Below are 17082 nucleotides of genomic sequence, written 5' to 3' on the forward strand. Positions count from 1 at the left end.
ACAGAAAAAATGGTTTTCAATTAGTTTATGCAACTTTAAAACTGACAGGAGAAAAGTGTGCTCTTGTTTAAAAGTATAATACAGTCATTACAGTCTGTTAAAACACAAACTGTTAGATAAAAATAACTTTCCTGAACAGGAAGGTATTAATGAACAAACAATTCAATAATTTTAAAATGGAAGATTATTTCTCAAAGAGAACATGTCTGCCCATCGGAAAAAAAAAATCCCAAACTAACCATCAATCCTCAAAAACCTCAGAGGAGCAAACTTTTTGGTGGTAGGAAAGCTCTGAAGGTCTTGGCACCTAAACCTGTCTTTTTAATCAGTTCAGCTCAAGAAGACTTTTGGTTGGGGCACTTGGAAGGTGCCCTGAAGCTTTGGAAGCTGGTTGGTCGCTATGTCCTATGCTGGACATAACCCCAAACAGCTAAGACTACTATTGCAGCGATCAATATGATGATTATCTGTCATGCAACACAGACCAAGAAGCCAATGGAGCACTGTGAAGGAAATCTAAAAAGTATAACTAATCAGGGCAAGGTTCTCTGGTCATAATGGCCACACAATCTGAAAGTAATAATTAGTTAACATTTTTTGTAATAGACAGCCTTATTGACACGTACTACACTGCTGCTGAAAAATGCAGAGTCTTCCACTTCTAGGGCTTTTACAAAATGAAACTTAGCTTCATACAAAGTAAATGAGAGAATTACATTTGTCAAATGGAATAGAAATTGGCCTTGGATGAAGCAGTGGCATTATCTAACCATTAAACACTGACATTACACCAACATTTATAAAGCTAAATGGTACACATTTTTGAGGGTGGAAGCAGCATCTTGTGCACTGTCCACTTTAAAGCACTCCATGATCTTATCCAAGGCAAAGTTATGATACTACAATTCAGAGCTACATATAAGAATGTAATAAAAAGCATTTAAGAACTGAACTTAGGAAATCATTACTACCTGACAAACTATCAAGTATGTATCATATGAAGCAGAAGTAGTGATCACCTGTAATATTACTTAACAGTGTCGTAAGGATACACTGGAACCAGAACAGATTACCAGGACTGTAATACATAAAACAAGAATCTTGAGAAGCTGTACATGTGACTGCTGAAAGAGCAATGCAATCCCAATGAACATTTTTTGTTTCTTAAAGTTCATATTTTTTCTGTTAGTTTTAACCACTGCTTTTTTCTCTTCTTTTTGCTTTAGGTTACACACACAGACACTCCCATACCCAACACAACTGCTTTATTGCTTACTGAATGAGCTACTCTAGTTAAGCAAAGTCAGCCACTGCTGACATCAATCCTTCCCTTGTCCCACAGCTCTTTCAAATCCTGCAGGTCCACTACAACACAGAGTTGTTCTAACATGTCAATGCACCATGTGTGTCCCATCAGTCCAAGCAGAAGTAGCTTTACAGCTAACCAGACACTGGTCCCCCATGAAGGGGGGGTTAAACAGCCAAGGGAGAGGTGCACTGTGTGTAGCTAGTTAAGTACTGACAAGCTGGTGTGTATGCGTGTGTTAGCTCTAGCTCTACCTCCACGATACATCGGCTTCTACAAGGAAATATGTATGGGCATGTAATAGGTAGTAGTTATGTAGTTTGAGGCATCTCTAATCTCTGTGCTGGCACACAATCCATTTCTCCCCATTCACACAACCTACTCAGCAATTGCCCATTTCCTGTTCTCCTAGTCTTCTCCTGGCACTGGCCAGTCTCACAGCATACCATCTTCTCACCGTATCTGACAGAGTTGAGCAGACACTTGCCTCTTCACTCTTCTCTCTCTCCACACTGGCTTCTCCAGTGTCAAGGCTACTAACTGAAGGCAGGTCATCTGAGTCAAAGTGAAGGATGCATCCTGCTATAACACAAAGCCACACTGTATTATGTGCCTGTCTTACACTAGCACTGCTCCATTCCTAACTTAATGTGATGAAAATATAAAACATTCACTTCTGAGAAATGGGAAAAATGTATTTAGTTCTTGTCGCTGGTAAGTGTTTTGTCTGCAATGTTGTATCGGAAGCCCCTACATTGATGACATGGAATTATTTTGCTGGCACATGTATTTTACTTGGAAGCAAATGCTACAGGGTATCATATTTCACTATTCATTCATTAAGATGGTAATGTTACCCTTCTGAAAATGTACCCCAACACTCTAGTTAGTTTTGCATAACACACTATAATGTTTTATACTTTTAAAAGTCCTGCCCTGACACCATCCTGCATTACTATTTGCCAATGATACCAGTAAGAAGTTTGTGAATTTGTTCCATCAGACACAATTATGGACCTTAAAGGCAGAGTAATGCATCTGGGCTTTCTCTTTATAGTATCCCAGGCTACCTCAGAAAATTCTATAGCTCACATTCTGAGGTATACTATACTCAACTGAAAAAGCTGATCATGTAACTGTTTGAAAGTACTCATATGGGAAGCAAAACTTGATCTCAAACAAAAATTGTATATTTTTTCATGGTGGAAAATATTTACTTTATTTACAGTGTAGTAGAAAAACTGCATCACAGCTCACTTCAGTTCGGAATGTCCCTGATAAAATAACACTCATATTTTATTTAAAAAATGTCAATTGCACATGAAATTCTGCCTCCTCTATATAAAAGTTACAACTCTGATAAAAAAACTAGCTGCTATTTCTAATATGTTCAAGTTTTCATACATGTTTTTAGGGTGGACATCTCCAGACCACTAAAATTATTCATCTGTGCCCACTCCAAACTTAACTGAGTGACACCTCTGAAACTGATGAATTTTCTGTATTGTTTCACTGAACATTTTCCAGTTGTTTGAACAAACAGTAACATCATAACTTTCAACTCCAGTTTCAAGAGGCCCATAATCCCAACAAAGAGTGCAAAGACTACAGTGGTGTAGATCACACATAAAAGGTCATATAAAATGGGGTGAAAAAGTACAGCTAAAGTCCCTAAAAGGAACAGGCAACTTTGAGGGGAATGACCCACCACCAAGAGCAATGCACATGAAAATACAAGTGGAGGAAAAGAAATCAAACAAGCTGCAACTACTGCATCATGACTACAGGTTTTAAATGAACAGAAAATAGAAAAGGTTACTAAATAGAGGGAAGGATATGTCTAAGGGGTAAGATGGGGTGGCTTGTCTGCTAGAGAAGCAACAGAAGACTACAAATCAAGAAAACTTAAAATAAATCTTCATATAATAAACACCAAGATGATAAAAGCGGAAAAAGACAGGAAATAAAGCCACCTTGAGAGATAAGGGCAATGTTTGTACTGGGTGACGCATTTGAGGCAAGTTAGAGAGCAAGCTGCAAGTTTCCTCTAGCAGGCTATAAAACATATAATGCCCCTTCACTGAACACAGGTTTAAATGTGTTTGAAATACCACCTCTTTTTTCAGCAACACAGTTCCACTTAACAAACAAGGCAAAATTAAAAGCTAAAATGGCGGCCAGAAGCAAACTGCAATACTTAATCAACTTCCAAGGACATGTAATTAAAAGCTACATACATCCAACTACAGATGCCAATGGAAGACATTATGTATGTAGTAAAGTGCTTCAGCTAGCCATAAGGAGTTGCCCCCTCCCTCTACTTCCTTTTAGCCAAACACCTTTAAATCTCTTTGTAAATATATAATTCACTAGACTCTCTAGTAATACATTCTGGTGTCCCAGTAGTAGTATTTCCTGGTGTCTACATTTAATCTTTCCCACAGGTGCTGCCTCCATCCCCATTCCTATCTTTTTTTTTTTTTTTTGGATTTTATGCCACCAACCTGCACTTTGGTGATACAGTACATACACACATCCCCATTCCTGGACTTAACTTCCTAAAGAGTGCATCTCCACTGCTATGAATATTCCCTTAAGTCCACATCTCCCATCTCCTTACCATTTTGCTAACATTTGCAGTACACAAATAACCACTGGGATTCCCCACGTCCAATATGGCTTCAAAATGTTATTTAAACTTATCCATTCTACATAGAAGCATACACCAAAATCAAAGCCCACCTTCTCTACTTTGCAAATTTTCTAGGGAATATTCTGAGCAAATTCAAAAGTCTGATCCTCAACTAGGCATACAGTGATACCAGGGTGGCTGGCCCATGGCATTCTAAAAGCAGCAGAACTGGTTTAAATCTCCCCTGTACTAGCAAACACATTCAACAGTGTAAAAGTTTTTAAATAACAGGCTACAAATTCATCAAAACATGGTTCACTTACAAATGCAGCTACCACATTAAAAACTAAGAAAAAATGTAAATGATAACTTTAGTGTCACATTTCTACATCTAAAAATTAATTGCAAAGGAAGGAATGAATGTAATAAGCTAGGAAATATTAAAAACATAAGCCTACTGACTAAATCTACCTTCATTAAAATCACAATAAGTGATCAATTAAATCTGAGTTACTATATAATTCTAAGTCCATATACTAAATTGTTTTGTGGCAAATTTGCTAGCTTCATGGGAAACAATGCACAGAGCTGACTTTACAAAGCAACTAAATAAAGCAAAATGGGCCAGCTGTTTGAGTGAGAGGGCAAAAAGGGACAGCACGCAGGAGAAAAAAAAAATGACAAACTGTTTCATTTACCTTTTTCATATTTCTTTTTGGAAGCTGACGAAGAAGGAATCATAGGTAATTTCATCATCAGCTCAGCACGATTTGATTCACTCAGTAGGTAGTGGGACTTACAGGCAAATGAACTGATCATAGGATCTGAATGGTCCCGTACTATGAGTCCTATACGAAATAAACACAACACAAAAAATGAGTTGCAATGAAACTACCCATGATTCCACAGGAAACTTACAAAAAAAGGAAAAAGACAATTAACTGTGGTAAAAGTAAAAAAAAATATTTATATAAATAAATAAATATAATGAAAAAATAATCCAACAGGCTAACTGTAAAGCACAGCAGGACTTGCCTTCTAGGAAATTGGGTATAAAGCTGGTAATAGTGTCCAGCTCAGACTATAATGTTGAACAATTTTTACAGTCCTGATGCCTAGGGTCATGGATACTTTTAAGCATAATGGCAACTGCACAAAAAGGACCAGGTCACTATTTAAAAAAAGGGAGATAAGCAAGCTCAGAAGTCAGTCCATCCTTGCCAATTAGAAACCTTCATAAGGTTTTCGTTTGTGCCTCTCTCAAACTGGAACTGTGTAACAGGCAAGGGAAGTAATGCGTCAAGGCATAAAGACTGGAACATTGCAAAATCAAAAAGGTATGTCACAGTCTTATTCCAGTACATGATTACCAGACTCAAGTATGAACTCTACAACAGTTCAACAGTCTGGAGTCTCTTCAGCTTAAAAAAGCATACATCACTTTTAAGTGTAATGTGCATACAGAAAAAGTTTAGTGCTCAGGACTTGGTATGAAAATGCTGGCAATCCCAGGTGAAATGGGTTAAAACTAAAACACACTGCTCTTCGGTTCAGCAGCTTTTAGCACATCTTTCCCAACCAGAATACTTCCCCACCTTCTAACATAATGAACCTGCTGCAAGAATTAACAGAAGTTACAAACAGCTATGAAGCTACTGCTACTCAACATTTTAACACACAGATCACCACTATGTTAAGAAAATATCACACAATACTTACACTTCCTTAGACTGCAAATGGAACTCAACAAAATCAGCATACCAAACTGCTGCAAGAGCACAAAGTAGCTGCTGCTATTTTCTGTCAGTGTAAAAATATTCCATTTTAGGTAAATCTCAAAAACCCCCCAAATACAATGGTCAGCAAGTAAGGCAGTGAAAAAGTCACCCTCCACTGTACTAACCATTTCTTATGTAGCCTTTGCTAAACTGACTGCAGAAAACAGATGGATGCATCAGATACCCTCTTCTTTATTCCATGTTTGGCAAGATGTTTTTTCTGTCAACCTAAGCAGTAGTGCAGTTCTCCTACTGGTGCATGTCATGGTATCATTTTTTTTTCTATGAGGAATGTGCCTAGCTTCTGCTCCCCTTAGGTTAGCCCTTATACCCTAAGTGAACATAATTAATATATGAAACAAAAAAAAAAATGCACAGGGTATACTAAATACATACCTATTAAAGACCTGACTTCAAAGACATTCTGTAGGGCATAACTGTTGGCAAGTATACAAAGCACGACAACAGCTCAGAAGACTGAATCCCAAAACAATATAATGACAAAGAAAGTCCTAAGTCTGACTTCTGGAATCAAAATCAAAGTAAAAGTACTTAGGGAAGATATGAACTAATAACCACCTGGTATTGGCACAGATGTCTGCAGCAGCTATACTTTTAAAACCAAGTTTGTTTGTGTCTTTCGGCTTTTCCCGGTTAGGGGTTGCCACAGCGGAACTCCGGTCCACTAATGATTGGCAGTTGATTTTTACATACCGGCTTGCCAGGCCTGATGCACAACCTTCAACTAAGGTACGCCCATTCACTCATGTCTCCACGCAGAAGACGCTCTAGCTGAGAATTGAACCGGACAGCATCTTACTATGAGGTGACAACGCTACCGCAGCACCATCACCGCGGTACTTTTAAAACCAAGTACTGGAAGCAAATGATCCTTAAGTAGAAGTGGAACAAGCCTTTTCCAATAAGAGGTCCATCACATAATGGTAAAATATAACAGGTTAGCACACAAAATATGAAATTCTCCTCATTGTCCCCTATGAATTCTGTCCCCAGAAAGACAACAAGAGCATCACTGGGCTACTTTAAACAAAATTCAGAAATCAGTTCAAGAAGAAAAAAATGAGTTAATTCTAAAGGCTAAATGTTCCTTGTATAAGAACAAACATGGTTCGCTTTAAATAACGGCCTACAGCTCAAATATCTTATGAGCACATTTGACACCCACTGACAGCAGCATCTTCAAAGAGGTGAACTTTAAAAAGTATTATATAGTTCAAAAAGTAGACAGGCATGCTTACCAGCCATGAAATTCAAGCAGCAGGAAGTTAAAAGCTTTCGCATAGCAGGGTGAAAACCCTGATCACTTTTAAAGAACTTCATCATCTGCTAGTGCTGGGACACAATTTTATCTACCACAAGGTACTAGATATGAACAAATGGCCTGAGACATTCACTCTGACTGAGGAATAATTGAGACTAAGGTCATGCAGGTGTCTTTAGATAGGTTAGGATCACCAGAAATATTAGTGAGTGATGCAGCACAGTACAATTGTTTGCCCAAATGGGGAAACTCTCTCATAAAGCAAGATAACTATGATGCTAAGTCTACTTGGTAGCATCTATTAACGCAAACTCTGGCTAGGAGACTCCGTATAGGACTCAGGCGCCTAGGCACTGAGACATTTCCCTGTGGTACATTTGGTTGGGGACATATGAGCGAAGTGACATTCAGCTGCAGAGAAGTATGGCTGTTTGCAAATTCCCTGTGGGCAAAGAGAAGCACACACTGCCATGCTTACAGCTTTAATAACCAAATGCATGGAGGCAGAAGACAATGAGTGTTGTGCTCAGTGTACAGTACATACATATGTAACTACAACAAGTAGAAGTGTGCTACAGCATGGAGGAAATCCTGAAGACTACTGTAGTCACATTTATGCTCCAGTATGCATTTTAGGTAATGTTCCCTATACACAGTGAAAGGGGTTGTCCACAAACACTGATTATAAAGGCACTACCCATTCTGCACTGCATTCTTACTGCCAGTGACATGCCTACAGGTCAGCCTGCTGCTGATGCCTGCCATACTGCCTGCTTGGGGACCATGGACATTGTTTTCTCTTTGTGCATTTGATTATTGAAGCTGTGGGCATGCCAACACATTCTTCTCTTTGTCCACAGCGAATTTGCAAACAACCATATTTTTCTGCAGCTGAATGTCACTTCAGCCATGTCTCCCCAGTCAAATGTACTACAGGAAAATGTTGAGCTGCCTAGGCACCTGAACCCCTTTGTATAAGCGAAGGATTTGGGAACCTAAAATCAAAGCCTTCTCAACCACCACCAGGCAATAAAGATGGCACTTGCTCTTTTTTTCTAAATTCAGTCACTTGTGTAACTGGATGGAATTGAAGAAAAGCATTAAAACAAATTCATCATTAATTCCTCTCTGCCCTGCTGGATTATGCAGAAAAGGGTGAGGTCTGCATTCAACCATGAGGCAAACAGGTTTGTTTCTGTGCCTCTCCACCACCAGCAGATCCCAACCATTAATGATCCACAAATCCTTAGCTCACGCACAGGACAGGTGCAATCTGCTAAGCTATTCACCCTGCCGGTGTGAAAGTCTGTAAGAGTGAAACAATCCTTTTCTGTGAAATACTGTCTGAAATGCAATGCTTCTTTGCAAAGGAAGCACAACAATAATAGGATCATATGAATTTACTAGGCTATTGGCACTGAGGCCCTTACAAGTCTAGCCAAGAATTTATCCCCATGTTCCAACAAGTCAGCACCCTATGCCACTGTCCAGCATGGACATAAGTGGAATCCCAGAGGTGTATTTTCTGTTCCCCATCCAGTTATCCAGGTAGCGCTTAAAAAGGTTTAATGAGGCACTCTGCTTGACGTGGAGAGGGAGTCTATTCCACAAAAGGGGAGTCTCTGGGACACAAATCTGTCCTGCCAACAAGTCCTAATGATGTCACAGACCAGGTTCAGGTCTCGCTTGCAGGTTACCCAAGTGGAGCTTGACTTGTGGATATGAAACAGCCCCATCAGGGTGGGACCTGAGATTTCTTTGTATGCCAGACAGAGGTCACCTCTGAGGAGTCTGTAGGAGACTAAGTAGATGAATGTGACTTTTAGCCTATCTGTGTTGGGCAGATGTTTGAGGCCCTGGATTCTCTGGGAGAAGAATCTCTGTGGTCTCTCCAGCTGCTGCATGTGCTTTGTGAGGTACACGCCGAAAGGGGCACTGTATTCAATAATCGGTCTTATAAGGGAAGAATAGAGGGATGTTACGACCACCTTGTCCCTGGATGAGATACCCTTACTAATGAGGTGGGCCATGTAGAAAGCTTTCTATACAATGGATGCAATATGGTGGTCAAAAATCAGTTTGCTATTAACTTGGGTTCCCAGGTCCCTCACGGCTGATTGTGTGCTTAGTGCCTTATTATCAATGTGATAATATGTGGGGACATCATTCTCCCCAAATAGGATGATGATGCATTTTTTGGCATTCAGTTTGTGGCCATGCTTCTGGCACCAGTCATTTGTTTGGGTGAGACCCTCTTGAAGGATGTCCACATCACTGGGGGAATTGATGACAGCACCCAGCTTGCAGTCATCTGCAAACTTGGTCAGCCATAGCCCACTAGATTTGGCCTGCATCTCTGAGACGTATATCCCAACCAGCAGAGACCCCAAGACCGATCCCTAGGGTACACCACTTGTTATGGGTCTATTACTTGAGGTGGCTTCCTCTATTTTGACTAGGTGGGTTCTATCAGTGAGACAGTTTGTTACTCATCTGGTAACATATGGATTGATGCCTAGTTGAAAGAGTTTATTATACCTGAATGGGGAATAGTACTGAAGGCCTTGGCCAGGTCAAGGTAAGCAGTGTGCATCGTCTTCCCCTCATCTATGGCCTTGGTGACTGTCTCAAAGAAGTCGACCAAATTTAACAGGCATGACCTCTACTTGACAAAACCAAACTGTGTGGGATCAAGTGTCTGGAGGTTGCCAATGTCCTTGTTAATAAGGTCCATTATAATCCACTCCATGGCCTTGCAGCTCAGGCTAGTTAGGCTGATGGCACACAAAATAGACCAGCACATGGAGGATTGTGTGATATTTTATTAAATAATCACACCAACACTAACAAGTTTAGAGACATTATTAATCAACACTGGGACATCTTATTATCACATGATTATTTGAATAACATTTTACCTCAACAATGTTCTTTTTCCTATCGTAGAGGAAGAAATGTCAATTCATACTTTACACATTACAAGAGATATATTCCCCACACTTCACATCAAACTACTTTATTTGGAGATGTACTTGTGGGCTGTTTCCCATGTGGCCACTGTACTGCTTGCCAACACATATATAAAACAACTGAGTTCACTAGCAAAAATACTTCCAATGTGTTTAATATTAGGATTTTTGCTAACTGCAGTTCAGATTGGGTGGTTTACTTAGCAACGTGTACCTGCTCTGCCTTTTATATTGGCCAGACATCTAGGCCGGTCAAATTTAGGATAAGGGAGCATATGAGTGCTATTAGGAACAAAAGATTAACTAATGCACTACATAAACACGTTATTGACCACCCATCTGCTGTTTTTAAATTTGCCATTATTGATAGGATTACATTACATAGAAGTTTCAAAGCAGGGTGGCATACCAAACTGAATTCTATGGAAAATTTATGGATCATCAAATTGGGTGGTCTTTTCAGGCCTGGACTAAATGAATTTGAATAATAATGTTTCAATTGATATTAATCTGTTATTGGTTACATACTTCTGCATCTTGACAGCATGATAGTATGATAATAACATGTATGGTTTTTATTAATATATACCATATATATTTAGTATCACTTGCTTTTTTATGCTAAAGTGATAGAAAAACATGAATACTACAGAATCATGTATTTTTATTTTATTTTTATGTTTGTCATAGATGTGTATGTCCCTTTAAGGACTCTAGTATCTATACATCCGAAGGGATATGGTGGAAACATTCATTAAGTAATTATTGTAGCACTGAGAAAGGCTCTCTGTAGCCGAAACCGGTTTGCTTTAGCTTTTATAATGGCTTACAACCATTATAATTTGATTATTTAATAAAATATCACACAATCCTCCATGTGCTGGTCTATTTTGTGTGACAACACGTTTTTTTGGGCCGTGCACGCTGTCCTGCGCGCGTGAACTTTTTGTATCTAATTTTAGTTAGGCTGAGGGGTCTATAATTTCCTGGATCAGTATACGCTCCCACCTTTGTGTAAAGGGATGACAGTAGCTGTCCTCCACTCGGCCGGACGAAGCCGGTACTCAGGCTTTGGTTGCATTGGGTGCCTAATGGTGTTGCAAGTTCCTATCTGAGTTCATGTAAGACGCAGCCTGGGATGTTATCAGGTCCCGTGCAGGCTGTATTTTTTGTCTTTGAGAGGGCAGTGATGACTTGCTCCCTAGAGATAAGGAGGGGGTCAGGTACTGGGGATGTCCTGTTTTTCTGATGGGGTGAACACAGGAGTGAAGTTTTCACTGAACCTGTCTGCCAGCAGGATGGCTATATCTACAGGGTTTGTGTATGTGGTGTCCTTGACCACCTGCTCTGATCTGATCTGGGTGCTTCCCTTGAGAATGTAGACATATGTGAAGAAAGCCTTATGACTGTCTTGAGTAGATGTGGCTAGTTTGGACTCGAAGTTTGCTTTGGAGGATTTCAATAGTGCGCTTATTTGCTTGTTCAGGCTAAAGAGAGACTGCTTCCAATTAGACACCTGGTATTCTTGGTCCCGGACAGCATTTTTTTTTCCTTTTATTGTAGAGCTTATTTATTGTAGATGTCCACCAGACAGGTTTACTCTTCCTTGAGAAGGATGATTTCATCATGTCTGGTATTCCTGATTCCAGACAGCTATATAAATGCTCATATAGCACTTTGGTGCAAGTAAGATTCTTATTTATGGACCTCAACATGTACTGGGCTGTCCAACCTGCACAGAAGGGGTTCTGGTCTTGACTCCCTTTCCAGGGCAAGCAATACTGCCTGATGCAAAGACCTTTCTTTTAGAGGACAATTTGCTCTGAGAAAGAGAGGAGTCAAGGGAAACGTACATGTGCCATCAGGACCTGTGATGTTTTCTACCAAAGGAAAATAAGCCCCACAAAGAAACTGGTGGGAGCAGTCCATCACTCCAAAACTAGACGACAAGATTCTAAAACTAAGAGAAAGTTTGTAAGAGTCTGGTGACCATCAGCACATGACATCTCCTATGCTAGAGAGTAAATTCAGAAATAACTTTAAAAAAAAGCAGGACTTATTTGAAGCAACATCTTCATGAAAGAAAAGGTACAGCTACCTCACAAAAGGTCTGCAAACTCAGTGAAGCAATGAACAGAAATGATGGCCAGATGATGAGTCTTCCAAAATAAAAATACAAGGTGTCCAGGAAGACAAAAGCTCATGAGGCAAAACACTGTGTGCCAAAATAAACTGAAGTCCTCATAAAGGGAGCTGACCGTTAAAAAAGTGGACAGGCAAGCAGCAATCAACAGTAAAACATTTTAATGGCAAGAAGATATGCTAAGGTCCACACCTTAAAGACAGTATGAAATGCTGAAATAATACAGACAGGTGAACTTTAACCACTACAAAATTAGGTGACAGGACTTGAACCAAGGCAAAGTTTGTAAAGCGAGTGGTAAATCTGTAACCACTAACACTTTCCAGCCCTTGGCAATTCCAGTATCTTACTAACTGCAAAAGCAACTGTTTAAGACTGTAATTGCCATGAAATCCCAACAAATGCAAAGGCATCTGTATAAGGATGTGTGCCGTTACCTACTGTAAACAAAGGCTATGAACTGTAAACCTTTTTAGGACAGAAACAACTGATAATGAAAAGGGTCAAACTCTGCCCCAATAAAAGGCTGTCTTCTGCACCATGCTCAAATATAATGTCTCCTAAGTTATAGTAGTCCCCCCCTCCCCCACAGGGTCCAAGCCTAAGGTGCTACCAGGGTGTCCTTTAAGAAAGTCACTAACAGCCAGTCATCCATTTAGGAGGACACATGCAGGTTCTACTCCTAATTAGCCCTTTGTCACCACTGACACCTTGTTAAACACTCCAGGTAGATAAAAAAGAGCAAACAGCAGCATTATGTGCTGAAAATGCCTACTGCTAGCAAAACAAAGGGAAATTCTTGTACAGAATCCAAAAACTGATGTACCAGTACATGTCCATCCTGTCCAATGACATCATATAGGTGCCCTTAGGGAGCAGAGGCTGACCCTGTGGAATTTCACCATCTAAACAATTTCATGAACTAAAATGGGATGGTTTTTCGATCATACAATCTTTCCCTTCGTAAAAGATGCTGTCAATGATTTCAGACTTTTCTGACAATGGATTCACTGTTTCTTAGATGTCTCTTTTTGTTAATCTCACTGGAAGAATGTCGTTAAACATGAAATAAAGTTGTCCTACTCAGTTCATGACTGCTGCTAAAGAGATGACCACAGCAAAGTGGGAAAGGCTCACCATGTGGAGTAAAAGCAACAGTCCAAGTGGTGGGATCTGGGATCAGACCCTTGAAGATGTGGGAGTTACAGCAGATACCCACATTAAGTGCAGTTAAGCAAGTCCTAACAGTAGACGTTTGTAGAACACACTTGCCTTACTGGCATATGGGTAGTAGTGCCCTGCTAACCACCTCTGGCAGTCCACCAGAGCTCAGAGCTCCTCACTCGTTTCTATCTTGTGGGTTTGATGGATCAATCACCTGAGTACAGGGACTGCCTTTCAGACCTACAGACAGGATCCTTTCAGTTGTCTAGGGTCCAGAAGGAACAGAAGATGAAAATGTAAGCTTGCAAACACCTACTGTTCAAAACTAAAACCCACACACACAAAAAAAAAAAAAAAAAAAGGCCTCTGAGCATAACTCAATGGCACTTCCAACACCAAACTACAAACATCCAAAAAGGGGAATGGTGGGTGGGTACTAGCAGTAAGGCAATGTGCTTTATGAACATCTATTGTTACAGTACAGGCAAGTAGGATTTGCATATCTGTACCATGTTCAAAAAACACACTGCCTTACTGGCACATGCGTGGATTCCCAAAGCTTACCTAACCTGGGAGGAGGAAGGATAAGGGTCTAGGAGCCTCTGGAGAATGGTTCTAGCAAAGCCTGCTCTGAATTTAGAAAAAGCATCCAAGCTTGTAGTTTTGTAAAGGTAAGGACATAAGATTAAGTTGCTATGTATAGAATACGTTTACAGTCTATTCCTTTTCAAAAAGCCACTGAAGAGGAAAACCCCCTGGAGGAATGCGCTTTTACCTTGCCTGGATTTGCCCTGATATGGTGGGTGTTACTAACAACCAGTAACAGAAGACAACTAACAAGCAATGGTTTGCTTAGAGACAGGCTGACCCTTCTTTGTCTCTGTGTAGGAAATAGAGTCTTTCGGCTTTCTTGAACAGTTTTGTTATGTCAAGGTAATACTTGAGCTACTAATGCAAGTCCAAGGCATGAAGTATCCTCTCTCCCTTATTCGTAGGTTCTGGGAAAAAAACAGGGATGCTAACAGATATATTGTGGGTAAATTCTAAGACCACTTTTGGTAAGAAAGAGGTACTGGTGTGCAGCACAACCCTATCTCTGCAGAAAAATCAGGTAAGGCTGTTTCACCATGAGAGCTTGTAGCTCATAGACCCACCTTGCAGAAGTCAGAGGAATAAGCAAAACTTCAGATCAGCTTGAGTGGTAGGTTCAAAAGGTGGTAAAGAATGTAGTTGAGATCCCACAGAGGAGACATTTTCTTGCAAAGGGGACTCATATGCAATACTCCTTTCATGGACTGTTTTAACAAAAAGAGAAGAAAGAGGGGGGGGATCCATCTGCAGACAAGCAGAGATGTCATCTAAATGCACTTTCATGGATGCATATGATAAGCCATCTTGAAGTAGCTCACACAAATATTTTAAGACCAGAGGGTTACAAACCTCAACAGACCATCCGTTTTCATTTAGGCACCACTCAGAAAATCTCATCCATTTGTAAACACAAGATTTTCTAAAAGCAGTTTTTCTGGCCCCCTTTAATACCTGCGGCACATCCTCATGAAACAAGTGCCTAAGTAGTTGAGATAAAATCATCCAGGCTGTCAACAGACATTTCTCCAAACTAGGGTGCACCAGTTGCCCCTGAGACTGTGTGAGCAAGTCTAGAGTGTGAGGATGTCACTGGCAACTGCCCTTGGCCAATACCATAAACAGGTTGAACAAAGATGCCTGGGCCAATAGGGGGGTTACCACAATAATATTTGGAATTTCTCTGTGAACTTTCTGAAGTACCTTGTGAATAACATGTCTGCAAGGATGTCTGGATCAGAATTTCTCTAGCTGTCTCTTTTGTAAGGAGGTGAACAGATCTATTAGAGGTGCTCTTCAAATCTGGATTAGATCCTGGAACACCAATGCCTTGAGATTCCACTTGTGTGGGTCTGCACAGTATCTGTTTATTCTGTCTGCCACAATGTACTGTTCTGATGGGATGTATGATGCCTGAAGAAAGAGAACACAGAGAAGCTTGGTTCCAGGCTATCCTTGCCAAAGAACACATTTATCCTAGTTTGTTGAGGTACCACATCACTGTGGTGTTGTCCATAACCACCTGAAGAGGACCTGAAGTCCAAAAGTGGTGAGGGACATTCAAGGCGTGAAACACTTACAACATCTTCTAGATATTGATGTGCTTCTGTGTGTCCTTGTGTTAAGAGGTGGCTAGCACTTACATCCCCACTGACAGTTTCTCAGGCTAAGTTGGCGTTGGAAGCCCTGGATTGACACTCAACTGATCTCTGCATGATTCCAATTCTTGTCTAATTAAGGGCAGCACAGACAACTGGGATTCCAGGGAAAGATGATGCTATATACAACAACATCAGACATGTCACTGACTTTTTCTCATATGAAGGCAGGCCAGACACAAAATAAGAAACATGGATGCCAGCAGTCCAAAAATTTCTAGAAATTCTCTCACCGAGCCAACATCCCTGTGGGAGAATTCCAGAAACACCATCTGGTATGACAGGACCTTGTCTTCAGGCAAATAAGCCACACTCTTGTTGAAGTCAGTTAAGCACCCCAGAAAGAAAAGCCTTTGTGAGGCCATCAGATGTGACTTTACAAGGTTCAACTTGAACCCTAGACGGGACAGTTAGGATGAGACTTTCTTTAGCGATTCCACACACCTGGATGGACAGACTGCACAAATCAGCAAAGATGTCCAAGTATGGAAAAAAGTGAAAGCCCAGAGTCAGGCAGTGGCCACTACCAGAGCAAAGCATTTGGAAAACACTTGCATTGCAGTGGATAGCCTAACAGGGCAATACAAAAAACTGAAAGTGCGAGCCAGACACAACACATCTCAGATATCACCTGAAGTGACAAGCAATGGGAATATGTAGAATGGCATCCATCAAGACCATAGCTTGAACTTGGTGACCTTGACAAATGTACTCAAATAAGAAAGGTTCCATACTGGCCTGTATGACTGCTGTTTTGGGAATCCAAAAAAAAAAAATACTAGAGAAGAAATCTCTCATTTATTCTGAAAAAGGGACATTTTGTATGATTCCTAAGCCCAGCATTTCCTGGGAAATAGGAGGGAATAACAAAAGTCAAGTCTGGTCCAGAAAATGAAGGGGAATCTCCCTGAATGGAGGCAGAAGGTCTTTCCACTTCCATCTGAAACCCCTGACAACAATGTTTAGCAACCACCTGTTGGAAATCACTGACAAGCAGACTGCCTTATAGACAGCCAACTTGAAAGATGGGGGACTTGACAAAGATGAATGCCACACTCGGCATATTCACAAGTTGGAAGGGGGGGTGATTATCCTCTCAAGGAAAGAAACCTTTCTTGTTAGGCTTGTTGGAGTTGTTGTCCTGTTTCATTTTATTGTCTTGGGTATTGGTTGGCTGGGACTTAAGCTTATTAGGCCACTGAAAATGATCTCCCTTAAAGAAAGAGAACCTGAGAATATGAAACATTTTGATACTCCTTGCATTACTTTATCTCTGACAGTCGTGCGTTTAAGGCTCTGATTAGCTGCTATACCAAACATAAAAACTCAAAAAGGAGCATTCATAATCTCATTTTTTAACTCATCAGAAAAATTCTGGGAGGGCATCTAAGCATACCTCTAATCACCACTGGCAAAGTTGCATTTATCAGCCCCCTCACTCAGCACTTCTTAGAGCATGTTTTGACACATGACAGACAAAGGAAACAATATCTTTTACATAGACCTTTTTGTTCTATAGGCAGTGAAGCAGCAAACTCACCTAAAATGTACATTTATCTCAA

At 40.4% G+C, this 17082-nt stretch overlaps 1 protein-coding gene across 1 annotated transcript in view; it reads right to left on the reverse strand.

Moving 5' to 3' along the window:
- Positions 1-17082, reverse strand: part of NSD3 (nuclear receptor binding SET domain protein 3) — a 4286093-nt gene that overhangs the window by 1337490 nt on the left and 2931521 nt on the right. Inside the window, exon 16 of the mRNA XM_044084319.1 lies at positions 4637-4786. Within this exon, the coding sequence (XP_043940254.1) occupies positions 4637-4786 (150 nt within the window). The remainder of the gene's footprint in view (positions 1-4636; positions 4787-17082) is intronic.

Source organism: Protopterus annectens, chromosome 9.part0 (assembly GCF_019279795.1).
Source record: "Protopterus annectens isolate FY-2018-M chromosome 9.part0, PAN1.0, whole genome shotgun sequence".
In the NCBI taxonomy this organism is placed as follows: domain Eukaryota; kingdom Metazoa; phylum Chordata; order Ceratodontiformes; family Protopteridae; genus Protopterus; species Protopterus annectens.